The 26,670-nt window shown below is 32.6% G+C and overlaps 3 protein-coding genes across 6 annotated transcripts in view; 2 read left to right on the top strand and 1 right to left on the bottom strand.

Annotated features, from left to right (window-relative positions):
- Positions 7,990-12,441, top strand: LOC105166899 (probable UDP-arabinopyranose mutase 5). Of its 2 annotated transcripts, XM_011086419.2 has the most exons (3): positions 7,990-8,328; positions 10,736-10,865; positions 11,085-12,441. In XM_011086419.2, exons 1-3 carry the CDS (start codon positions 8,215-8,217, stop codon positions 12,119-12,121), a joined length of 1,281 nt encoding a protein of 426 aa, XP_011084721.1. In that variant the 5' UTR covers positions 7,990-8,214; the 3' UTR covers positions 12,122-12,441. The 2 variants fall into 2 exon arrangements, with proteins under 2 accessions (XP_011084721.1, XP_011084720.1); XM_011086418.2 differs by lacking the exon at positions 10,736-10,865 and having other exon boundaries at positions 7,991-8,328; positions 10,941-12,441.
- LOC105166898 lies at positions 15,336-19,952 on the top strand. Its single transcript, XM_011086414.2, has 11 exons — positions 15,336-15,427; positions 15,648-15,687; positions 16,506-16,657; positions 16,857-16,974; positions 17,426-17,514; positions 17,623-17,824; positions 18,401-18,513; positions 18,771-18,942; positions 19,299-19,408; positions 19,493-19,581; positions 19,676-19,952. The coding sequence occupies exons 3-11, from the start codon at positions 16,506-16,508 to the stop codon at positions 19,693-19,695; spliced, it is 1,065 nt and encodes a 354-aa protein (XP_011084716.1). The 5' UTR covers positions 15,336-15,427; positions 15,648-15,687; the 3' UTR covers positions 19,696-19,952.
- The window catches only part of LOC105166897 (sterol 3-beta-glucosyltransferase UGT80A2-like), a 9,207-nt gene continuing 3,135 nt past the window's right edge, over positions 20,599-26,670 (bottom strand). For all 3 annotated transcript variants that reach the window (XM_011086410.2, XM_011086412.2, XM_011086413.2), the window contains 12 exons: positions 26,546-26,657; positions 24,897-25,067; positions 24,294-24,357; positions 24,092-24,149; positions 23,821-23,998; positions 23,344-23,474; positions 23,009-23,111; positions 22,831-22,907; positions 22,439-22,486; positions 22,213-22,362; positions 21,473-21,685; positions 20,599-20,958 (listed from right to left, as the gene is read on the bottom strand). In XM_011086410.2, coding sequence (XP_011084712.1) covers positions 21,509-21,685; positions 22,213-22,362; positions 22,439-22,486; positions 22,831-22,907; positions 23,009-23,111; positions 23,344-23,474; positions 23,821-23,998; positions 24,092-24,149; positions 24,294-24,357; positions 24,897-25,067; positions 26,546-26,657 — 1,269 coding nt within the window. In that variant the 3' untranslated portion in view covers positions 20,599-20,958; positions 21,473-21,508. The remainder of the gene's footprint in view (positions 20,959-21,472; positions 21,686-22,212; positions 22,363-22,438; positions 22,487-22,830; positions 22,908-23,008; positions 23,112-23,343; positions 23,475-23,820; positions 23,999-24,091; positions 24,150-24,293; positions 24,358-24,896; positions 25,068-26,545; positions 26,658-26,670) is intronic.

The following is a 26,670-nucleotide window of genomic DNA, read 5'->3' as shown; positions in this document are numbered from 1 at the left end:
TGGGTGAATTAGGGAAACCTCCGGCAGATGTGATTCTTCATAGCGATAGCCAGAGTGCGATTCATCTGGCAAAGAATCCCGCGTTCCATTCGCGGACAAAGCACATCGAGATCAAGTACCATTTCATCCGACAACTTCTGGAGAAGAAGGCACTGCAGCAAGATAAGATCCAAGGAGAAAAGAATCCTGCGGACATGCTGACCAAGGCGGTTGCGATGGAGAAGTTGAAGCTGTGCTTCGACTGGGACAACTTCTGGAGAAGAAGGCACTGCAGCTGGAGAAGATCCAAGGAGAAAAGAATCCTGCGGACATGCTGACCAAGGCGGTTGCGATGGAGAAGTTGAAGCTGTGTACGGCTTCGACTGGCCTTGATGACTAGAGTGGACAAACCCGGCGGTACCAAGAAAGAAGTGGAGAAAAGCTAATCAATCTTCAAGTGGGAGATTGTTAAGTTGTGAAGGTTGATTTGAAGAAGAAAAGGATAACCTGATTCAACTTAGAAATCCCAAGTTGAGTTGGAGAAGGATAACCCGATTCAAAGTTGAGTTGGAGAAGGATAACCCGATTCAACTTAGAAATCCCAAGTTGAGTTGGAAAAAGGATAAGTCATGGCTATATATACTACTCTTATTAGCATTGTTTTACAGAGCAAAAAGTAGAATAGAGTAGAGAGAAAAGAAAGAGTTGAGACGAGGGTGAGTGTTGTCTTTCACGTGTGGTGAAGACTTGCATACAAGTGTGTGTGTGTTGTACTCCTCAATTTTCCTCCTCTTTGAGTGTTTTCTCCTGGCTTGGTATCGCCCCCAGACGTAGGATTTATATCCAAACTGGGTTAACAAATTCGTGTGTCTTTTATCGCCTTCATATTCCACCTGTTATCCATCTTAACCCGATCCATTTTCTAACACCACCTAAATAAGCGCCCAATTTTGAAGATGCCTTTTGCAAGAGGGAAGAAGCTGATTTTCATGTCTTCTTAAGTAAAGAAGCAGAGAAAGATTATGAAATTAAATCTTCTGAGATATAAATACAAAATTCCAACCTTAAACATAGATATGGTTCTTCATTATTTGGCAAAAAAAAAAAAAATTGATTTGATGTTATTTCTACAACGAAAAAATCTATTTTGTAATTTATGAATAAAAGGGTTCTGTTGTCCGTAATGTTGGTTCGTAGGAATATGTTGGGAGCAAAGTATTTTATTAGAAAGACAATAAACCTTTGGTGTTTGAAAATCTCATCGCGGATGTTTTTTTTTTTTTTCTGTTTTTGTTATGATTCGATATTCTTAGAAATAATAAAAATGTATTAGTTGCTTATTATATGATCAACCCCAATTATATGCTTAAGAAAAATAATTACGCGTAACATATGAAACATAAGATGTTACAAAATTTAATTAGAAAGTCCCAATTAAAAACATTATGGAAGAAAACATTTAAATGTCCGAACAAATTTAAAGTAAATAATATGGGAGGATTGTTTGAGGTATATATATGTAATATGCCACACACAATAGCACTACATTACATAAAAGTATTGTAGGAATCGAAGCTCTATTAATCTAAATGCATGTCTGAAAAATTATCCTTCACTTCTGATGTCCGCGTCATGCTTCAATCTTTCCTATGTTGATCCACCACTGCCTGAAAATTACAACATCATATAACTGAAAATATGTATGCAAGACATCGTCTAAAGTTCGACGAAATACTAGAATAATATTTCTTAATATATATATATATATATATATATATATATATATTGAAAGAAAATTTACCATTTAATTACATTAAAAATACGTAAATGTGGATCCACGGGAAGACCAATGGCTTGATACCTTTTATCATACAATGTGTACCTAGCAGAATCGACATTCATCTCATGAATTATTGAAATAAATAATAATAAAATGATCTTATAATAAATATTGAATTGTTTTTTATTTTTTCGAATCATTGTGATTATAACTATAATTTACCTGTGGTCAAAAGTATGTGAGCTACTTGAGCTATGTCCTCGATCACCTTGAACAAAAGAGTTCCCAATTCTAGAACTTGGAACCTCCTCTTGGTAATTTATTTTTCTCTGTATGTTAAATATTTTCCAAGAAAAATAATAAATGGACAAATCTAATTTACATAGAAAATATTAACTTTACATGCTGGCACGATATGAGTCGATGCAATTAATTACTACAATATAGCTAGCATGAGGAAAGCAAAATGGTTTGACAAGTTTAATATAAATAAGAATATGAAATAAACTGCACTAATCTTAATATGTCATAATATTATCGGATGTAATTCTAAGCATATGATCATTTTGCATCACGGAATAACGAAAAACAATTCGAGGATGTATCACTTCAAAATTTAGAAGAAGAAAAGGACCTTTTCTTTCGGTAAACGAAATTATTTATATATATAGACGTACCTTCAGCCTTGATATTAAAGGACCTTGCACATAATTTGAGCTACTACCGGTAAAATTCATGCCACCATTAATTGTATTTTGAATTCCTTGAATCCCGACCGATCTAGAACATGTAAAATTTACACTTAGTAGTTAATTATGTTAACTCGTTATCCATGCCATTAAATAAAATAAAATAAAATAAAAAGAATTATGTTATCTCATTCAACAAGTTAAAATTTAATATTTGTAAGAGAATAACATATAGAATTTCTATAGCGCAATAAGTCTTGAATGTGATTACACGTAGACCGCCTAGCAATCCTATCAATCTAAATTCTAGATCATATGAATATTATGGGTTGTATTAAATTATCTTGAGATAACCTATATTATTTTTAAATTGTATTAGTGGCAATAAATAATGGCAAAATAACTGGGTATAAAATTGTCGCTATAAACCGTTAATAGCACATGTATAGTGGCAAATCTATGACAATAAATATAGTTGTCCTTGAAAAATATCTACTAATCATTGATAATAACACCTTAAAAATAATTCTCACAAGTATTAAATATGACATAATAAAACTCTTGCATTTATACACATATAGTTATTATTTTTATATCATCCATCACTAGTATATAATATTTTTTTTCTCAGCATATGGGAATAATACAACATAATCCCTATATTGTCATAGAATTTGTTATTGTTTGTATTTTTTCAAAAAATAAAAATACAAAAAAATCACCTTGATGGAACTGAAGTTCCAAACGTCATGGCGTTTAGCGTCGAATAAGCTTGTTGTGTGTTGAGATCTAAGTTTTCCAAGGGTACCTATCATAAATAATTTTACATAAACATTACGATAAAATAAAATGAGAGCTTAGAAAAGGTAATGCAAGTTCGACTATGTTGTTTTATGTTTCACAAATTTTGTTTTCTTTCCTTTATTTTTTACTCTACAGTACAAGATTGTCATCACGAATAATGCTAAATTAAACTCGAAAGCTAATTTTAATATCTTATAAAACTTTTGAATTTATGAAACAGTTTAGCCAACTTCTCTATTTTTGGCGTTAGAATTTCTTCGCCTGCTCGGCAAAATCATATTCCTATTTCCTGTATCGTCTATTTATTATTTCATTTACCACATAATTATTTTGCCATAGAGGCTAGTTATATATTTTTCTCAAACCAGAAGTAATTACATATTGCCACTATATATCGAACATTTAAATCACTTGAAAACTATTCCTTTTCTAGAAATGAAAGAAAATATCAAATTGATTATCTGCATAAAAAATAACAAGAAGTTAAAAGCAATTTCAAGACTTTGGTTTCATTGAATCAACACGCATAACGACATTGAACACGAGAATGTAAATCACCATTTTTGCAAGTGTGTTAAATTGCGTAAATCGACCACAGTATTTTTTTAAAGTGAAGGAGTCCGAAAAATTATGAATGTTGGAGCTCTTGACAGGGTCGTTCCGATTTGTCCAACTTCCACATTTTGCAAAGCAGAAAACAATTCAAGATTCGATGGCTGAAATTCACTCATCTCTATGATTCTGAAAAATTATTCAGATAGTTAGATATATGAAATATTAATCTTTGTTAACAATATAACATTGTTTTCTCACAATTTAATATGGCATATATGACTACAAATATGTATATTTGGTTATATGATTCAACAACTAAAATAGAAAAATTCATATTAGTGCATGCTTAATATAATATATCTATGTATATATGTATGTTTTATGCAATTTATGTGCGCACGCACGCACGCGCACACATTTATAAAATACACTTTTTTAACTTTTTTTTCTTTTGAAAATAGTGAATTAATTTACATAAATTTCTCAACTATTAATGAGGCTACATTTCAATTGTTTTTTGTGTAATGAACATTTTTTCTCTTTATTATAAGCAAATGACTTTCCGCGCTCCATACATATGCACTCAATATCATCATAAACGTTATGTTAATGAAAGATCTTTTTGCAAGATTTGAATACTAGATTCGACTCTTTCTCATAATGAATATTTATTTTAATCTCGCTTAACAAATTGAACAAACATATTAGTAGAATAACGATCCGTCAACTAATTTCATTATTACAGAATAGATTTAGAAACTTAAAAATTATTGACTTTAAAATTCCTGCGGTAAACTTTAACTTGAAAAGTAAATTAATTTGAACATCTAATCATGAGGAGAAATGTGAAAAATTTAGATAAAAAAGAATACTTTCATAAAAAAATATATCGTATCCGGCAAAAAAATTATAGTTGCACGACCTCAGCTCCTTAAAAATTATATTCGATCGACCCTCAACTCCGTAAATATTTCCATTGATCATCGATCAATAAAACTACATTTAATAGCATCACAAGTAAAAAAAATGAAATACTTCATGCAAATTGTTCGGTACCTTGTGTCTATTTGTTGCTCCTAAAAATCTTGAAAACTGCAAAACGATAGGAAATTACATTAGGATTTACTCAAGAAAACATGAAAAATAAAATAATAGAATGATAAAAAGAAATCAAGAATTTAAATGAATGTCACTATTTTTTTTTTCTTCTGTGAATTCATTGTTTGTGATGTTAAAATACACATAATGAATTCAAATGACTACTTTTGTGAGGGGGAAAAATTGGAATTGTTTGCACTTAGTAAGTAAACAACTCCCCCTCAATAATTTATATATAAAGATGAAGCCACCAGCCATATACGGTAAAAATATTTGAAAATTCAAATTTACTATTATCTTACTAGCCTTTTAATTGAAATTATATCTATGCTAAAATACATAAATATTAAATGTTGGATTTGAAATTCAAATGGCAAAACTGTAAAATTAAGTAAAATATTAATAGTTGTGGCTACTTACCTTGTACGACATGAATACCAATAAATCCGAAAAAATGGGTTGGAGTCTCACCAAACGTGTAGATATTTATCTTACTTAAAAATGGGAACCCCACTCTGTGAAAAACATTTCAGATTTTTAAAGATAAATGTGGAATTTATAGGGCTAAAAACATAATAAACAATCATACAAATATAGGGTATTGTTATTTTGGGATAATTACACTCCGCTTCCCAAAGGTTTAGTGTAATTATACATAATCTTTTGTGGTTGAAAAAATTACATCTAGCACCCCTGAGGTTTGCTTCTGTTTAACAAATAAGTCCTTCTGTTAGTCAAAATTTATCGAATTTGCTTATATTAACAAAAAGAAAATCTATATTTACCTCCAATTAATTTATTACTGACTTATTGCATGTCAAGCTAAATCTTTTTAAGATCAAATTACCCACATACGTCTTCATGCTTTGATCTATATGAGTAGCAGAGTAGGTATATCTTCACCTTATAAAAGTAGTTTAGTTCTGGAAAAAAATATTTCACCTGTAATAAATCAGTAATAAATCAATCGAAAGTAAAAATTAATTTTTATTTAATTTTTTTGTTAATATCAGTAAATTCATTGAATTTTAGTAAGCAGGTGGACTTATTTGTTAGACGAAAATAAATTTCAAAAATACTAAATGTATTTTTCAAACTATAGAGAATTTTACGACATATATAAATTAATTCGAATACAAAAAAAAAATATTATGTAGTGCATATTACGCTACATGGACTTGTACATTTTTCAACTCCCAAGGTCAGCTATAAATTTACGCAAACCTATGCATTTACTACTTTTGAGTCCTAACTTCATGTGGAGGGCCTTAGTCACATGAGAGCTCACAATAAAAACACTATAAATATTTGAATTGGTTTGACCCAATGAAAAAATGAACTGGTTTCACAAGTCCAATTGGGATTGGGCAGTGAGGTTTTTCTGATAGAAAGTTTGACTGAGAAATAACTATATATGATAACTTACAAATTTCATAAAGTTGAGATGATAAATTAATTAAAAAAATAATAAAATATAAAAATTAATATAACTTAGATAGTAAAATATAATATTTATTTATTTCAATAAATTCGATGGATTTCAACTATAAATTTAAAATTTATGATATTCAAATTCATATGTATCCATATCCATATCTATATTTATATTATCTATATTACATTATCAAAGAGAATCATGTTGTCGTACCAACTTTTTAGTATTCAAAATTTACCCATAGTAGTTTTAATATTTTTAATGAATTTATTAAAATACCACACATAACTCAGCTTTTAGTACATTTTATATTTTGAAACAACTATCCCATAACTGATCATCAACACACGAATAAAAAAACAAATTATTTTAAATTTTAAATATGTTTACACACAAAATTTTTTTGCCAAAATTCAATCACTTGCAAGTGTGATACACTTGATTTGTGATTGGTCATTTTTCATAAATTGTAAACCAATTACATGACAAGTGTATTACACTTGCAATGTAACTAGTTCAGGTTTAATCGAGTCGAGTCTAGGCAAGAATTTCCCTTTTTACGCACATATCAAGTGGGTCGTGTATAATTATTTAATACAAATGCACCCTTATATTATATTTGGACAAAATTATTTAAAGGGTAAAATACTTTTTGCCCCCTAAATTTACTCGTTATGTAATATTTACCTCTCTAAATTAATAAATGTAATACTTACCATCTTGATTGGATAAAAATACCCTTCATGCCTTGAACAATTATATTATTCTCAATATATTTTAGTATTTTGCATATTAAATCATCAATAGATTATTTTCTAATTAATTTTTTTAATAAGTGAAAATTTTAAATTAAAAATAGAGTATAAATTAATATATATATATATATAGTAAACACACAACAAACATAATATAACCAACAATTCATATATGATTCTTAAAAAAAATTGACAAATATATATGCTTATCAAAAGCTAAATATTTTTATAAAATAATAAATAAATATATTTTATCATACTTTGAAGAAAATATATTTTTAAAATTGATATGTAATTACTCATTTTTATCTAAAAGAATAAATAGTTAATAATACTTAATTTTACTACCAAACTAATAAAATCTTTTCATGAATTTTTTTGTGTGTTTATTGTACTAAGTCATTACTTAACTTTGAGTTTGTAAAAAAAATAAAACTCGGACTATGTAACTCGTTAATTATATTTTACTTTACTATAAATGAAATATATTTTTTCCAATTAATTTTTTTTAATTAAACTTAAAATGCAAAATTACTAAAAAAAAAAACTCTTTGAAATAAATGTATATATATATAATATAAGAGCAATATTATCTAAAAATTTAATTGTAGGAAATAAGTGTTACATTTATTAATTTAAAAGATAAATGTTACATGACGAATAGTTCAAATGGGCAAAATATATTTTACCCCTTATTTGAATTTAATAATATAATTCGAAAATATAATTTTAAAAGACTCAATCAATATAATAAGAATTTAAAATTTATCAATAACATATAAAAAAAATATAATTTAAAACGAGGATTAAAGCATTTGAAATACTTTTAGTTTAGAATTATCCAAACTACATCTTTAAATTATTTATATACGCAAACCAAAGTTTATTGTAGTAAGATAGTGGGTGCAATGAAGCTTGTATTAAAATCTTGTTGATGACCTTTTGAGATTCTTGGGCCGGTCGTGCGAAGAGGCGATCAACCTTCGGATCATGGTAACATGAACGAGACAATCCACAATCCATTTCTTTAATTGATAAAAATAAGAGAGAGAAAGCAAGAGAGTGAGAGAGAGAGAGAAACAGAGCGCAAGAAGCGGAGAAAGCAGGATCGATATATGAATGAGAAATCCGCCCACTCTTCTATCACTCGCAATTGACTCTGCCGTCATCAATTTCTGCCGTATATCCGATCTTTCATTTGTCCCCGAGCACATTCTCCTCGAGCTCTTCGTGGTATGTATATGTGTCTAATCTCCGCCCCACCCCACTTCACGTGTGCATTATATATGCGGAAAGATGGTTCTTTTTCAGATTTTCGATGGGCCCTTTTGGTTGTTGTGAAATGGGTCTGTCTTGATTCTGTGGATAGTGATTGTTTGTGGATGTGATCTAGGGATTTTGGATTTTGGTGATTTTTTTTTTTAATTTTTTTATTCTGTTTGTGTTTCCTTTTTCTTTTTACTTTTATCTTTTCTCCTGAAAGGATATGAATCAGAGGTATTTGTTCAATCATTGTAAATGCTGGATTGGACTGAAAATTTGTTATTCTCTATGATGAATGAGTTTTATATGATTCATTTTCATTCTTTTTGTCACTGTGTGGCCTGGATTTCCCTTTAAAAAGATCGTCTGGCGGTTTGGGGTTGGCTAAAATTCAAGACTTATAGTGAACTTTTAGAACTTTTGGTGCTGAAATAAAAGTGTTATGATAATTGATGAATCTTATGATCCAAGGATAGATTTTCAGGGCAAAGTATTCCTACGGTTTTTCATCAAAGTTGTGCAATCTGATTGCGTTCAGGATGTCATCGCCACTAGAACTATAGAAGTTAAAATTGTGAAGTAGAGGCATCTCAAAATGGTTACTGCATTTTCATAGGGGAGAAACTGATATACAGTCTTGAAAGCTGAAATTGCATGGCCGACTAGTAGTTGTACGCATGCTTGTTGTTTAAGTTGTAAATATAAACTTAAGAAATGACGTAAAATATGCAATTATAACTATGAAAGGATGTTGCCTGTACATATCTACACTTAATGTGCTGAAGCAACCAGAAAAGGCGCATCCTTTACTGCCTTCCTTGACTTTCTATTAATTTCCCGAAAGTGGGAGGATGTTTTTGCTGAGACTCAAATAGGGTTCTGTAGAGCATCTTTCAACCGAATAGAGCGCAGACTGAATCACATTTGGTATATGAATATAAATATTAAGTATATTTCCAGTTGCGAGTTACGGCTTTATTCCAGCTGGTTAGATACATTAGTCTAACAAATTCAAGAACAAATACAGCAATACTTAAAAAAAAATGGTTAGGTGGCCTTGCCTCATTTCATCAGCGTTTCCGTGCTCAAGTTCATCTACACATTGTATTTGGACAGTTTACAAGCGAAAGCATATTCTATATTGTATTGGCATGCACTACTTTGTCTTCTTTGAGAACTATGATGTTTAGTTGTCAGAATCAAATATAAGATTCTAATTCACTTCATATACTTCAAAAGTTTTCCTGTTCTTTTATTGTCAAGAAAAGGCAAACTTTAACTCTTAGTGTCTCAGCCTATCCAATATACTCTATGTTAACAGAGATTAGTTACAAACAATTGAGGGCTTGATGTTTCTATGCAGAGATGTGACTGACAATGACAACTAGGTGAACGAAATAATCAAGTTTAAGAAGAATTATGTTGTGGCAGTAATATTTAATTTATTCTTTGTATCTTTTAACTTCTTGGTTAATCTTTAACCTTTTCCACAATTAGCTAGGGGTTTGGAGTTACTCATATGTTTCCATTAGTTTATGTCTTAGTATCTGCCTGATTCTGGAGTTACCAGTGTCAGGTAATCCTATCTCTCTGTCGTTCTCCTTTGCCATATAGCCCATTAAATGCAAAGTTATTTGGGTTAGCGTACCCCTTTTAGTGATGTTCGCTTTTTGGCACAATTTTTATGTCATGAGATTATACTCCACAGAATAGAGGCCTCAAATCGAGGAGAGACCACTTCTGTAAATAGTTGCTCTTGCATGTGAGATGACAATTCTGTGCAGTAAGATCAGTGAATTATCCAAAAATTGGGTTTGTATTTTCTTGGCTTGTTTAGGCCTAAGATGACAGTTCTATTTGTTCAGAGCAACTAGCTTCATGCTGATAATGTGTGCACTGTTAGGACAAACTAAGGCAGATTCCAGCCATCCACCAAATCCAAAATACTATGTCTGATTTGTTCCGAGAAAAGGGACTAGGTATGCTTTTAGTTTCCTCAATTTATTTAGCAGCTAGGGATCTGTATAGTCAACTCACTGCATTTTTGTGCATCTTTTTTCTGAGATACGTGCAACTTTGTGGAAATAATAAAAAATATAAGTGGAGGAGGAAGTTTCTGTCTATCCCTGTTCTTTTGCAACAAGCTCTATGACTTATGGTCCCAAATTCCTTAGAATTTATTTTTCTAAATGTTGTCTACTTATGGTGATTTTAGCTGAAAAATGCATTCCGCATATGAATTGTTTATCCACTGTTGATGAGTAGACTGGATCGCATTACTTCCATTGCTGAGGAACTATTGAAGTCCTGCTATAGATTCTTAGCTTCATTTGTTTGCAATTATTCTATATGAACATTCTTGTGCCGACTTATTTAGAGAACTTTAAAAGCTGGGAAGCTGAATGAGAAGATCTTGAAGTTATTTATAGCAACTGGCAAAGAAGAAATCCTTTCTGTTATTGAGTCACTTAATATCCAACATATTCTGGTTCCCGTCCTCCCTACCCGTAAGTTATTCTTTCATTCATTCCTGTATCGTAACTGTGATTTTGTCTATTTACCTACTTCCCAATTCTTGTCAGGGTGCTCTGAGAAATTCTGATGCTGTTTGACGTCAAGTGCTTGTGCAGCAGTAAATGAAAGCTGGATACTGAACATTCTCAACAGAGGAAAGCTCTTAGTATTCAATTGTTTTCTTTCTCACAGTCCTGAAAGAATGTCTCAAGTTATCATTAAAGATGATGAGGTGGACATTGTCATTGGCGCCCTCCAGTCGGATCTTACATCATTCATGGAAGCATGGCGACCTATGTTTTCCCGCTTCCACCTGATAATTGTCAAAGATCCTGATCTCAAAGAGGAACTTAAAGTTCCAGGAGGATTTAACCTGAACCTCTATACAAAGTCTGATATGGACAAAGTTGTGGACTCATCATCAAGTACTATTTCTTTTTCCGGATACTCTTGCCGGTATTTTGGCTATCTTATGTCACGTAAAAAGTATATTATCTCCATTGACGATGACTGCATCCCAGCTAAAGATAGCAAGGGAGAGTTGATTGACGCTGTAGCCCAGCATATTACCAACCTTACAACTCCGGCCACTCCATTTTTCTTTAATACTCTCTATGATCCTTTCTCCGAGGGGACTGATTTTGTCCGAGGCTACCCATTTAGCTTGCGAAGTGGGGTGGAATGTGGGCTGTCATGTGGGCTGTGGCTTAACTTAGCTGACTATGATGCACCTACACAGGCCCTCAAGCCAAGCGCGAGGAACTCTCGGTATGTCGATGCAGTCCTTACTGTACCAGCAAGAACGATGCTGCCCTTGAGTGGAATCAACATAGCTTTCAACAATGAGTTGGTCGGACCAACTTTGCTGCCCGCTTTTAGGCTGGCAAAGGAAGGAAAATTCAGGTGGGAAACAGTAGAAGATATATGGACTGGGATGTGTGCTAAGGTCGTCTGTGATCACCTGAGGCTTGGTGTGAAAAGTGGGCTTCCGTATGTATGGAGGCAAGAAAGAGGCAATGCTGTAGAGAGTTTGAAGAAAGAGTGGGAAGGCGTCCAGCTTATGGAGGAAGTCGTCCCCTTTTTCCAATCAGTGAGACTATCTGAAGCAGCTGTTACAGCAGAGGATTGCATTGCTGAGATTGCTGCATCAGTGAAGGAGCAACTGGGACGCTCAAATCCTATGTTTGCCCGAGCTGCTGAAAATATGGTCGAGTGGATCAAGCTCTGGAAGCAAGTACGATCTCTATAGATGATCGATAACACTTGAAAGGTGGCAGTAGTATTTTTCTTTTTCTCGTCTCCGTTGTCTTAGTTGCCATCCCTCATTTCATCTCGTTTTTATGTTTGGATCCAAGGTTTATTCCTCGTAGTAGTATAACTCAATCTAGAGGGGTTCAGAAATAATTGATGTTACTTCCAGTGCTTGTTCTGGAGTTATAATTGCCGATTCTTTGGCTCTGCTATTTGCTCATGAGGAAACGATGAATTCCTCCGATGGTATTATTTTCTATATTTGTTCGGAATACTGCTGGTCATGAATGACTTAATCTCACAATTGATTGTCGCACTTGATGTTTCACTCTTCTGTTAAAATGTTGGATCAGTAATCAATGCTAAAATATGCATAGTGTTTGGATTTATGTTTTGAGTGTTTTGTTTTGGTATTTTGGAGATAGAGATAGAAAAATAGAGATAAATAAATGTGTGTTGGTGATTGATGGTATGTTTGGATTTGTATTTTGGGGTAATTTAAAATATTTTACAATAAGTGAGCGTAGGTTTGATGTTGGAATTTAGGAGACCAAAATCATTGTTCATTGTCAAATCATATCTTTTATATATAAATATGTATATATATAAATGTTGTATGTTTAATATTTTATTTCTGAGAGACAAAAAACACTGATTATTGTCAAATCATGTCTGTTTTATATTATATATATAAGTGTACACATATATTTTATATATAGAAAGTTGAAAAACAAAAAAATACACAGATATGGTGTCAAAAATACGAAAATAAACATCAGGTGTGTTTTATCTTGTTTCGAAAAATGCCAAAACATGAAACCAAACATAGCAATATATTTTTTAGTAATACATTAATTCAATTAATACATTAATATGACTAAAACTAATAAATTAATTATATCGATTCAACAAGTAATTAAGCACAAATAAATTATAATAATTTATATAAAATAAAATAGATATCCACACGTCCGGTAGGATCCGTTAGAGTGTATTTATTTATATATATAAGTAGACATAGACTCTTGCTCAGAGTACAAAATTACACTTTCCTCTAAAAATATTTTAAAATTATACCAGGAACGCTTATGAGAATTTTGAGTTTACAGCTTTATCCTTATCTGTTAGAGTTTGGATTGAAAATGTTAACTTCAACAAAAAGTTTGCATACATTTTAATTTAATCTTCATTCAACTTTTCATATAATTTACTATAAAAATACATTGGTAATATTTTTATAGTTATAAGGGTGTAAATGCAGTATATATAAAGTTAAAATAGAGTAAGTGTAGTAAAATATTATTCTAAATTATTGTCACTAGATACAATAATTGTTGCAAAAAGAAAAAAATTAGTCATATTGGCAATAATTTATATAAAATATTGAATGAGATGTAAAATTAAAAATTTGTGCAAACTTTTTGTTAATGTATTTTTTGTTCAAAATCTAATTGAAGGTGTAGACTTGTGACAAAAAATTGCATGAGAATAAAAATTAAAAAATAACTACCTAAGGATAGTGGAAGAGTAGAAAGTTAGAATAAATAAATTAATTAATTAAAAATTAAAGGCAAAGGCAAATTAAAAAAAAAAAAGGAGGCAATAAAAGGGTATTCTCCCTTAATATATAGTATATATTTTCTATCCACGTAACAATACTGACGGACTCTGATTCTCTAACAAACTCTCCTTTTTTAGTATGTTTTTTTATTCCTTAAAAAAAATCAAATTTTGTATGATTGAAAAAGAAATTATGTCTTTATAATTTTTTGTCAAGAAGTTTTACTTGATTGGTACGATTGAGGCATTACAATTAAAAGATTGTGAGTTCGAGTCCCACAAATATGGGTGCATGTCTACTTCTATAGTAATTTGTGTTGGAAAATAATATTGTGTCGGGCGTAAAAACTACTGTTATGAAAGCAAAAATTTGACATTAGTTAGGTGCAATAGTAAAAATTGATCATTTCCCGAGATTAACACAATAATATCTAACACGTGCACTTATTTTATATCCGTTGAATGTACTTATTTATTTAAATTATTTATATATTGAATCATCTTTTAATTTGGATATATATTAAATCAATCTTTGAATTTAAATATACCTACTGATGCAATAAATCACATACTATAAAAATAATAATTACAACATTTACCACAACGACAAGCACTTAGGTTTTTTGCCATTAAGATTTATAACAGGGTTGACCAATCTGCCAAATAGGATAATTACTGCCCTAAACTACATTAATACCCCTTGAAATTTGTCTAATTACACAAAAGAATATATGTCCATTTTTGTGAAAATTTATTTCCTGTTTAGAAAATTGAAATGTAATTATTTATTTTCTAAGAAATATGAAATGGTTTTATGAATATGATTAATTCTTCTTTAATTGTTGTTGTTCGACTCAATAGCAAAAGGTTTTGCGCCAATCACACGAGTCTATGAATTTGGTATTGTTTTAAATCATAATTAATAGAAAATTTTGTATATTTTCACAAAAATCATATTATTTTTTTTCTAGTTTTAATTGTTATTGCAGTAAAACTTTTAATTAATAAACATCGTCAAAGCACATAAAAGTCACCGTAAATTTCTAAGGCAATATATAAATGTATTTGAGTCCCGTAAATATATTTTAGTCCGATTTAGAATAAGTATGCTCGAAATTTACTACTAGTTAAAATTTAACTACATAACTAACATATACATTAATTTTCATGTAATTGTGTTGCATTTATTTGATTTTGTTGAAGTTATTTATAACTTGAGTAATATTATTTTTCTAAAATAGCGGAGCGAGCAAATAACATTCTCCAAACATATTAGGAATAATAAAAGTTAAATGTACGGATTTTCATATGAAAATATTTGAAAATAAAATTTTATTTTAGGTAAACTACTCGTAAGGTGAATTGTTGCACCTATCATGTGAAGAGTGCAAATCCCAAGACGAACGACGGACTCAGGACAAAATTAGTCACACTTACCGTGCGCCAGAGTGAGTATTGCGTGCCTGACTGTCATGTACAACTCGAGATGACCACGTTGTTACTTTGCTTATTTTTACGTAGTTTTAGAGGTTTGTGTGTAATGCCTTTAAATCGATATAAGGTAAGTAGTTCCATTTTGAAAAAAATTTCCTTTTGTGGTCTTTTGTTTTGAATTTTAAATCCAGCACTAAATATTTATGTGTGCCAGCTTGGATTCTTATTATACAGCGCAGATTTCACCAATTGAAAGACTGAAAAACAACTTTAATTCTTATCATTTCAATTTCCTATTTGCCTAATTCAGGTAGCGAAGCAACCAAATATTAGAGTAGATTTTTGTTGTTTCACAAAGTGCAGATATTTCACTGAGAATTTCTTTACAATATTTTTCACTAATCTATGTGTAAATTTGACAAAGTTGTAATATAGAATTAATCCTTGTCTTTTTTTTTTTTTTTTGAAACCATTATTTTACAGACGATTTTTCAAGTATTTTTGTAATTAATTTTGCAAATACATTGCAGCTTCTGAAGAACTCGGAACAATTTGAAGATACAACTTGAGGTATTTGATGATTTTATGAGCTTTTTTCCTTTTGTGTATTCATTCAAAGTCCATTAATTGTTAGTGAGTGATGAACTCTTGAGTGGTGGTTTAATTGAATTTTCGAGTTTTTTCTTGTTGGAAAGTAATGATTCTTTTGGTTGGAGAATTTATGGTCGGGTAGAAGTTTTTCTTCGATTTTCTCTTTATTGATTTGAAATTTATATATCTGGTCCGAAATTAACTGGATGTTGTATTTATGAAATTCTTTTATGTATCTTCTAGTAGATTTGTTGAATAATGTATCGTTATCTGATTAATAACGACAGATTGAAATTAATTGTGTCCAAAAAAAAATGTTTTAAAGTTAAAATTCTAACAACAAATGTCATGTCGATGGAGCATTGTATTTAATGTAGTCCTAATACGTAATCGTTGTCGACACGTAGAGAAAAGAAAACTTATATATGTTTAGACCATGTGCAATTTTTAACCATCTTAAAAGCACGTGTTTGCATGTTGTACTTGATTCGTTACGGTAATTTTCTAATACAATCACGAGAATAAAGAGCCGGTACTATCCGTTTTAGAAATCAAACTAGTAATACTATTACTTGTTAGTATTATTACTTATACTATAAAAAAGAAAAAAGGTAAATGTAACCATTCATTGAGCTTATTTGGAGCTTCCGATGTTGGTGTAAGAAATCAAAACCTATGTAAGTTGCAGTTAAAAAACATAATGTATGACTTTGTGAATTTACTAAAGTTTAAAAGAAAGAATTCCGTAATTTACTTTATAATGTCTAATTTTATTTTGTTTTAACATGCATTTATAGATGGAGCAAGGATCAGCTGAAAACTCGAGCGCAGCTTCTTCGGAGCAGAACAAGCAATCCAACTTTGTCGGACCACGCTCAAGTTGTGAACTAAGTCAAGTTGTGCATTTGTCGCCTCAAGGATGCGCTAACGATAATGAAACGGGCTTCAGGTTAGGACACAAGTTGCTAACATAGTGTCGAATAATTGTCCTTATTTACATTTGTTAATGCGATTCTCATATTTTTAATACATAGTTACATTTATGTATTTATTATTATGCAAACATATTTTACATTACCAACAATAAGAAAGCACGACAGCTAATAGTGTTCTTATTTCTGATCGATAATATTTGTCATTGTCAACAGCTACGTTAACGATGGTCAAATAACTAAGTTCCAGCCATCCGCTCTTGAGTTTCCGAATTCTTCACAGAACAAGCAAGCAAATGATGCGGGACCATCGCTTTTGAACGTTCCGTTTGCTGTAATTACTTTAATACCTTTAGATTTACTTCAAGACTATCGTCCAATTATATAATTTGCAATGTATGAAAGCATGCATTCACGATAATTTATATGCATTTGTAAGCTTCTGTACACATGTGAACACGCTTATTTGTATTTTTAGTTCTGTAATTATAATCACTTAGCACTTTAATCCTATAATTTGTTAGAGTTGTAAAATGATCCTTTTTCTTTTTTAATTTTGCGATTTTAGGATAAAATTGGCCACAATTACAATGTCACCTTTCTGGCCACCTCTGAAAATTTCAGCCAAATTTGTCCTAAAATCAAGAAATTAAAAAGGTGAACAACCATTTTTCAACAAGTTAGAGGACTAAAACATTAAAAGTACATAATTGGACTAAAAATGAAATTAAACCGATGCGAATATTCTTTCATTATTTATTTAAATGGAGTATGAAACATATTAGGGGGAGCTGCTAGCACCATCCGAGGCTGGAAACGAAGATTTGTTCGCGGTCTACTTGAAAGGAATTTCGCATTCACGCGAGCAACAAATGTAAGTATATTTTCCGTCTCTGAAAATAGATAATTTTTCATATCTAAACATTTAACTTGATAATTATTTATACAAAAATGAAAACTGAATTATCTATGTATTGTACAGGTTCCAACAAGAAAATCAAGTGCCTAAGAGTACTGGTGATGTCGTTGCTTCAGCCGATAATCAGTTAGTACTACATGCTAGCAACAACCAAGTCATGAACAACTCTTATCTTGATCATCTGTCAAATCTACCAACTGAATCGCCTCTACCGCTAACGTTGTCTAAATCCGGAGGCCAATGGTCTGGAGCCTCTCAAATTTCTGTAAGATTATATACTTTGAACCCTCTCATCCATTCATCGTTAAGCGACAACTGCTATAAATATGAGTATGTAATCGAGATGAAAAACTGGGCTTTATTGCAATTTTGGTCGTGCGGGTTAAGGTGTTTGGTGTTTTTGGTCATTTAAAAAATAGAATTTGCGACTTGGTCCATTAGATTTCACAATTTAAGGACACATTTTGCTGGAAAGTTCTAAACCTGTTGGAAACTGGCACGTGTAAGTCATGTGCCAGGTCATGTGGTTTTTCGGCCAAGTTTAAATTTTTGACAAAATGTATCCTGAAACATCGCAAAATTTACAATAGCAATGGATCAAGTAGCAAGTTTCATTTCTTAAAGGATCAAATCACCAAACACCTATAGTTACATGACTAAAATTGCAATAAAGTCAGTCATATAAACGATTTCATATTTTATTTGAACTACCCTAATACGAAAATTAGAAACATCTCCCAATGTATATATTTATGATTTATAATGATCTAGCTTTTATTTATATAAATATATTATATTTTCATTCATAAGTGATAAATTACTAATGTTTAATTTATTACAGGCACCATATGGAAACTTTATGGGTGACTCAACCATTATAAACACATTGCACTCCCAATGGGCAACACAGGCACATCCAACTCCAGTGATGCATGGATCCTCAGTTCCATTAAGGTAATAAATCTTAGGTGATTATAAGCATCACTAGTAATTATGTCCGTGTATCGCGTAAATATGTCTTTGCGTGAGTTGAATTATGCATTACTATGTCGAAAGAAAACATAATCAAGTCTGTACAAACGACATATCACTTACGATTTGATGTACTCTATGAATAATTCTCACATCCCACAATTTTCATACTAGCTTACGATTTACATCACGCGCATATCTTTCGTCAATAAACTAAATATCTTTGCGCGTTGTTGTAGACTGCTCGGAATTAATCAAGGCATTCCAAGTCCGATGAACGTCTCAAGCGGTTATAACTTTGCAAACAGCAGCTCAGGTTTTCCCGGTAGCTTCTCAAATTATGGAAGTACCTTCAATATGGGTAGCGGCAGCTCATACCGCCCTCAAAACCCTGTCGCTTCACGACAGAAGGTTTTTCGCTGCATTTCTCATTACTACTATTATCATTATTGTTAATATGTACTGTTATGTTTGAAGTTAATTACAAAAAACCGCCCAAAATGGTCTGGATACTTTTACAAAAATGTTTGTGTAAATATTTTACATAGACTAATTATATTGCGTTGCGCTGCATTGTTTTTTTCTTTCTATAGTAGAAAATAATTGTGAACTAACGAACATTACCTACAATTCGTTTGTGATACCTCGACTTCAGAAAACATTATGCTTTCAGTTCAAATAATACCATAAATATTACGAAAAATTACATAAATCTTTTTCCTCCACCACAAATCACTTAACTTGTTTGGATGTATTTTACCTGGCAGAGAAAAATGCCCTGGCAGGAGGATCTTGCTCCAATTCAGAAAAGGTGGAACTCCATCGTCAGAGGTGATCTAGGACAAAGTTCACGCAGTTTTGTTTCTTCTGACGAAAGGTACGTAATAAAACATCGCTCGCTCTAGATGAATAATAATAAAGTTCATCTTATTTTAGATTCTTATAGTCCGTAACATTGCAGGTTCACATTATATGATAAAAGGTATGAAGAAATCGGTCTTCCTCTGGATCCCCATCTTCGCATTTTCAATGCAAGCAAGGGAAATGGTGGTAATGACCCCTACTTATCGTTACGTTGTAGCAAGTTTTACTTAAAAGATCGCATATCGTTCCTTAATTAAAATATGTGGTTTCCAATTTCCAGGTGCTGGAGGGTCAACATAGCAAACCGACTTATTTCTTGGCAAGGGCTTCAGAGTTGTGTTGGAGTGGCAGTTTGTTGAATTTTTAATCGTCTATGGATTGCGCGAATTGTTGCAGAGTCGTACTTTTCTGAAACATTATTGCTTATTTTCCTAAGTATCGTGTGGGGATTATGATTGTTTCATTGTGAAATAGAGTCAGTGTGTGCAGTTGTGATTTGTGTTGTGATGTTTCTCTGTAAGATAGTTTGTCTGTGTGTAGTTTTGATATTGACTTAATTTCCCTCCATAAAGTGTGTTTAAACGTATGTCTATATGCACCATTTCATGCATTTATGTAGATTCCTCTGTGCACCTCCATATCTAAGTGGAAAAGTTTTAACCAATTCAAATTTATTCGGATACAAATATATGACAAATACAATACACTTTTAATGTAATTAATATGTAATTCATGAAAAGTGACCAATCACATAGTAAGTATATCAGAAATGTTTTATGATTCGACCAAACCTGATATCATACTCACATTTATACTGTATGCATCCCACTTTTAAATTATAATCTAATTTAATTGAATTTCCTTAAATTTTTCTTTAGAAAAAAAATGAAGAAAACATTTGGTAACACTAATATCTGACATGAACGCGTCACAAAACCAATCGGAAACTTCACATATGTTTACCTTAATTTTTGTGAAGTACACAATTCATGATATTTTACCTCGTCTCTATTCACTTCTCACTAACAGGAAATACAAAACAAAAAACACCTGAGGAGTGAGGACATAGAAAAATGCACACAAAAACCTGAGAACCCGTTGTATAGTTCTTTAATTTTGAGGACTAGAACGGTACAATGGACAGTGAAAAGGTACCAACGCATGCAGACATCTTCGAAACAGGCTATTCAAACGTGCAATATATATTGAAAATCTGCTGCCAACATTTTAGCAGTGATAGCATTCATCGAAACTGTATTGACACGTCGAAAATCCCACTGAAATCATTTGCATAATACTGCTCCTAAATTGCTTTAGTACAGAATATCCCGATGTCTGAAACAACTATACATAGCATTCGCTGCTCTAGTGTCACATCTATAAGAAAACACACTATGCACCAACGATATTTTACACAAGCCAAAAAGCAAATAAACGGTATACACCATCAGTGATTAGGCAGAAACTTTGTCTTTCTATGGCGCATCTTCACCAAAGGAGCTCCAGTGAGGTCAAGAACGTCTGCGTGCTTTCGGACTTTGGAAGCTTGTAGCACTCACATCCCTTCACCATGAAAAAAGAAGTCCTTTAGGAATTATTACATACACTCCTTAAGTTTATACATATTACAAGAAAGTTCACTGATTTTGAAAAACTATACAACTTCGGATTATAGATTCTTGACTAAAGAATGCATGGTTAGAAGCGTTTTTTTTAGATGTGCAAATTTATTTGGACTACGAAGATAAAACACAGTTTCGGACAACAAAGTAGATTACCTTTTAGGAATACGTACACTCACATCCCTAATATGTATATTAGAAAAGAAACCCCTCAATTTGAAAAAATTATACTGCAATTCCTGCAGCCCTATACTTGCAACCATGTCTTCATGATAGGTACTCCCTAAGACCGAATGGCTAGAGAGGAATCTCTAAGATAAATTGTAATAGCAGGGGGGTGCTGGAGTAATTTTCTAAAGTTGGAGGTGTTTTCATAATATGTCCAAACTTCATGGGTGTCTATGCAATTACGCTTATACGAAATTTACTTGGTGATAAGAAGACAAGATAATTACCTCAAACGAAATGGAAAGATGGTGGATCTTAGGTGTTCAGTATCTGGAACAACCAAAGCATTGTCTGAAAGAAAACAAAGTGCGAGGATGTGGCTTGACGGGCTCCAGCTCAAGGCTTTTGCGCGGAAAATGTTTATAGAAAGCTTGGACGGCCCCGGCAACACCATCCTCGTTTTCCATTGCTTTTGCCAGTTCTAGAGCTTGCTGTTTCACCTGTTGCATTGTAGGATCTTTAGACAAGAAATTTTCGTATGAGCTGGAAAGAAATAAATATGAAGGAAACAAAAAGATTTCCGTTTTGGGTCTTAGGCTTGTAATGCATCTTGAAAATTAGTCTACGTCGGATAATTTCGGGCCACAATTTTGACACAACTACAAAGACAGCCACCTATCAACTGTACATAACTTGAACGCTTGAAATATACTATAAATCTATTAACAGTAATAATTCATAATTGGGTCATCGAAATGTACGCCAAACCATAATTTTTGGCCAGGCCTCACACTCCAACATTTCAGAGCTAGAAAACTCAATTTAACATGTATAAACAGCAGTGGATAGATGGCACTAATAACACATTATGGGGAAGATTTGGCATCTTTAAATGCCACAAGAAACTCGTGCAACAATAAAATAGAAGCAAAACATATGACCAGTCCCACTTGAAAGATGAAAGAATCACAACGCCTGGCAAATGATTAATCATTAGGTACTCGAACAAATGAAAAATGTTCAGTACCTTAGGATCGAGCATGAACCGTATGGCATCTACCAACTTCTCAAGGGAAAATTCGTCGACCGGAATGGGTACAGGGCCCACTCCCCGGGCATGTACCTGGTCTCCCCAGAATGGTTGGTCTCCAAAGAAAGGTACTATGGTGGTCGGGCACTACAACACAGAAACGGAAGTTAGAAGAAAGAAAACTTATTAAATGTAAAGAAACCGCGGCGGAAATGATAATTACAGCAGCTTTAAGACCAGCGGCTGTTGTTCCGGCACCTCCATGATGAACCTACAGGAATATGCAAGAAAAGACCAAATCAGATCGTCTATCAAGCAACCTGAGATTCAAAAAGTAGCAATATATACGCACATCAAAAGTTGTAAATGGAAAGTATTATTGTAACAATTTAAACTCACTTGGATAAACAAACAATAAAATCCTGTTCAGTCCCATTTTTAATTTCAGGTTTCAATTTACATATTTTTAAACATTGTTTTTTGCCTAGAAATAATGTGTTTGGAGCTGAGTTGTGAAAGTTTAACTTTATTGAATCGAGTATGATGCTTAATCTATCGCAAGTAAAACCAAAAATTGAGATTGAAAGAGAATCAAACATGGCCTAAGTGACTTACCACGGCAGCACATTGAATAAACAGCCAATCATGCGGACAATTGTCCAATAAGTAGACGAAGTCTTTTGGCTCTGCCACTGAGAAAAGAATATCAGAAGGTTGTTTGCAACTGCTCGCCCATAAAATGCTATAATATTTTGCTCAACGATGAGCAAAAAGAAATGGGAAGATGACATACAGTTTCCTAAGCCACCCCAGCCTTTGTTAATTATACCACGCTGCCCCGTAATTTCAAGAGCTTGAACAATTATCTGAGTCATCCTTTCAGGCTCTTCGACTGGCTGAACGCCACCAAAAAAAAAAAAGAAATAAAAACGGAAATTTTGCTTCTTCCCACAATAGGAAAACCAATAAAACCTTCAAAAACACTATTTCATCATGTATATTTTGAGTAGAAATTGACAATCAATGATACACGTTGCACATTAACATCCATCTTCATTTCAGATTTCGAAGAATCAATATAAACAAATGAATAAAATAGGAAAATAAAAGTTGTAGTCTGATACTTACAAGACTTCCAAACCCAATATAAATTGGCGCTTCACCATTTTTAAGCCACTGCACAAGTGAATCCGGCGGTACATAATTTGAAGCAAGGTCCAGGAAACAAAACCCGACCACATCAATATTTGGTCCCCAGTCTGCAGCATCAGAGAAATCCACACAGTATGCAAATAATTTTATAGGATGAAGAATTCTACTTTTCTTTTCACTTCTTTTAGTTCGTCGACAAACTGTCAGAAAACCATATCTCACAAACTGAGCATGGATTATAAATTATGCTATCAAAGTCGGTTCATCAAGTGTGAAATGTGACCTGACGTACACCTAGGCTCAACTCAGATCTAAAAAAGCTTTTGGTATACACTTCACTGTCAGGGGTAAATTTGTAATTTTAAAATGTTTTCAAGATGCACTAGTATAAGTATTTATCGATGGCTGTCCAATGCAATCCTATGAAATTTTGTCCTATAAGAGAGAAATTACCCTTCGGTTTAGGAACAAGATGAGGACTCCAAATATAAGCATAAGGAACATGCGGAGGAGAACTATAGGAACCACTTAGATAAGTCACGGGTCTAAGTCTTAGTTTTTTCTTCCTGAATTCATTTATCATATCACGTATTCCCAGCCAGATTAGAGCATCAACGATCTGATATGATAACTGCAACAAAGAAAAACGGAAATAAATTACAAAAATTCATGTCAGATTTATACATAAATATACATTTATATGAAAGTATTACTATGTACTCACTCTGTATCCAACTGGTTGCTTAACTCGAGAAAGGGGATGTGGAAATTCACTTGTAGGTCTGCAGGTTGGAGTGGTAGGAAAACAGTGGATAAAATTCAGTATCAGAAGAAAACAGAAATAAGCTATCCGGAAGTTGAAATGAGAGGAAATGACAGAGTAAACAACCAAATGTGGACAAGGGACAAATGCAAGATACACTTACGTCCAAGGCATAGTGAACATTATGTGCAGCGGTACCCTTAACGCCTCAGCAACATGTGTATGTCCTGAACAAAAGGTTTACACAAAACCAACGAGAGGCTCACGAATGTTTCACAAGAATTACAGCACCCAAAATCATTGATGGCAAATTTTGACAAGTTTCAGATGATAAGTCCAACCAGCCAACAAGAAATGAAAGAAAGAAATTGAACTTCTAATAGATAATCTCCTTTTATGGTATGAAGTCAAGCAATCCCAAGTAATATCAATCTCAAACAAAGATTATCCTTCTCATGTATATAAGTTTTCATAACTCTTTCATAAGTTAGACAATTAGCTGAAATTATGTGGAAAAATCATACAATAGCAGCATTGTCACTTTCGAGAGTCTGATTCCAGATGGCACAACTTTTTAACTAATACATGGTTATCTTATTTGTTTTTCAGTATATTATGAAGAAGGGAGACAAAAAGAGAAAAGCGCCGAGCATGTTTCCTGTCAACAAAATATTTTCAGCCGATAAAGCTAACAATCAAGTGAATTTGTAGAAAATGTATTCCTTAAGAAGAAATAGAACTAAATCCAAAAGTATACTTATCTTACCATACGCAGGGGGATTGGCAATTATTGCATCTGCCTTGAATGAAACTTTTGTGTCAGGATCAGGATCTACACATGCAGGAAGCAGAGAGAAAATGATCTCTTTTATTTGGTTTCGTTGAATATGTATTTCGGAAGGTCCAGATGGCAAGAACCCTTTATTCTTGACCATGTCTGCAAATACACATACAAGCAAAAGTTAATTTTATTAGTTGAGTTGAAAAAGTTCCTCCGGCGGGAACAACGTGGAGCTGAAAGCCTGAACCTAATATTGATTTTGTTCACAAACATTGGAGGTAATACCAACTGAAAACCATTTATCTCACCAATATCACGGAAACATCTGGAAAAGTGACTCATATGGCTTAACCAGATGCATATTAAACTAGACACAGAATTTACAAACACCCATGAATGGAAATTTATCTTTTTCTACTACATCATAACTTTTTTCCCTAGACCAGATTCAAACAGGATATGAATCTTAATTTTGTTCTTTCTTCCATAGTTTGAACAAATCATAGCCTTACAAGTACTTTGAAAAATTATGGTGTACTTCCTCAATATCTATGTTGTATTTCCCAGACCCCATACCTCCTTGTTTCACTACAAGTCTACAATTAAAAGGTGATACTCAGCTTGCACTTCCAGAGTCTTTCTGAGCTAAAATGGAATGTAACTGGAGAATTTAACGCCCACAAATAAATCAAACAAGAAGGTTCGTATGGGAAAACCATGCATCCAGCAATGTAGAATCACTTGACAAATGGCCTAAGCAACAGAGTTACAAATTGAGTAGTCTGTTCTAACAAATTTCATGACTGTACAAATGAGCTAAACCTATTTGAATGTGCAAATTACACTAAGACAAATTGAACTTGCGAACATTAATTTCGCATATATGAGAGAAAGAAGAAAAATGCAGGAAATGTGCTACATGCTGGTGTTGGCAAATGCAGGTATGGTAGAGTACTATGCTGTAATATCCAGCACAGAATCAAGATATAACTGATAAAAACATTCACCTTGGGTTTTCTGGAAAAGGAGGTTCTGAGGGCTCAAACATAAATTTTTTTGTACAATTCTCAAAGCTACCACGAGATCTTGCAAGAAGATCCAAAAAATCAAGAAATAATGCAACTAAACAATCAACCCATTCACGCTCCTCGAAACTTATCCCGCATTGTTATAACACTAAACATTATATTATGAGCTAGATAGAGCTACCTCGACATTGATAACTAGCTGATGTTAAAGGATTTGTTGTACATATAAGTTTAACCAGATTAATTCTTCTCTTTCTCGTTAAGTAAAACCTAGCAAGACTTCTGATTTCAAGACAAATTCACTCACCAAGACATGCCTAAAACTGCTTGCCCCTTGAAGTCCTAGTCACATATATCTTTTAAACAACCTATCCTTGTTCACAAAATGCAATACTGCAATCACAATATATAAAAGAGCTAAACAAGCTCTCTTCACACAGAAGAGGATCAACTATAGTGTATCGTAATATTCGAGGAAACCTCAGTTTCAAAAGATAAACAGCAGTATACTATCCATGGTCAAATAGTGCACAAGAGATGAAAACCCATGACACGGAAAAGGGGGAAGAATTAGGAGGGAATAAATAAGTTAAATCAAGAACTCACACGCAGCAAGGACTTTTGGGTCTCCACCAAGAGGGAAAAATTCCAAGCCAGCGGACAAGACAAATTCTTTGAAATTTGCATGGGTTGCTAGTCTCACCCTGTGACCATCTGCCTGGGATTCCAGC

The sequence above is a fragment of the Sesamum indicum genome, linkage group LG7 (genome assembly GCF_000512975.1).
Source record: "Sesamum indicum cultivar Zhongzhi No. 13 linkage group LG7, S_indicum_v1.0, whole genome shotgun sequence".
Classification (NCBI taxonomy): domain Eukaryota; kingdom Viridiplantae; phylum Streptophyta; class Magnoliopsida; order Lamiales; family Pedaliaceae; genus Sesamum; species Sesamum indicum.
The sequence above is the reverse complement of the archived record's forward strand: the minus strand, read 5'-3'. Positions and strand labels throughout refer to the sequence as shown.

Coding starts and splice junctions, on each gene's coding strand:
- LOC105166899 (XM_011086419.2), top strand. CDS start 8,215: ATGAGAAATCCGCCCACTCTTCTATCACTCGCAATTGACTCTGCCGTC. Junction 8,329..10,735: donor TTCTCCTCGAGCTCTTCGTG/GTATGTATATGT, acceptor CGACTTATTTAG/AGAACTTTAAAAGCTGGGAA. Junction 10,866..11,084: donor GGTTCCCGTCCTCCCTACCC/GTAAGTTATTCT, acceptor GAATGTCTCAAG/TTATCATTAAAGATGATGAG.
- LOC105166898 (XM_011086414.2), top strand. CDS start 16,506: ATGGAGCAAGGATCAGCTGAAAACTCGAGCGCAGCTTCTTCGGAGCAG. Junction 17,515..17,622: donor CATTCACGCGAGCAACAAAT/GTAAGTATATTT, acceptor TGTATTGTACAG/GTTCCAACAAGAAAATCAAG. Junction 19,582..19,675: donor TGCAAGCAAGGGAAATGGTG/GTAATGACCCCT, acceptor TCCAATTTCCAG/GTGCTGGAGGGTCAACATAG.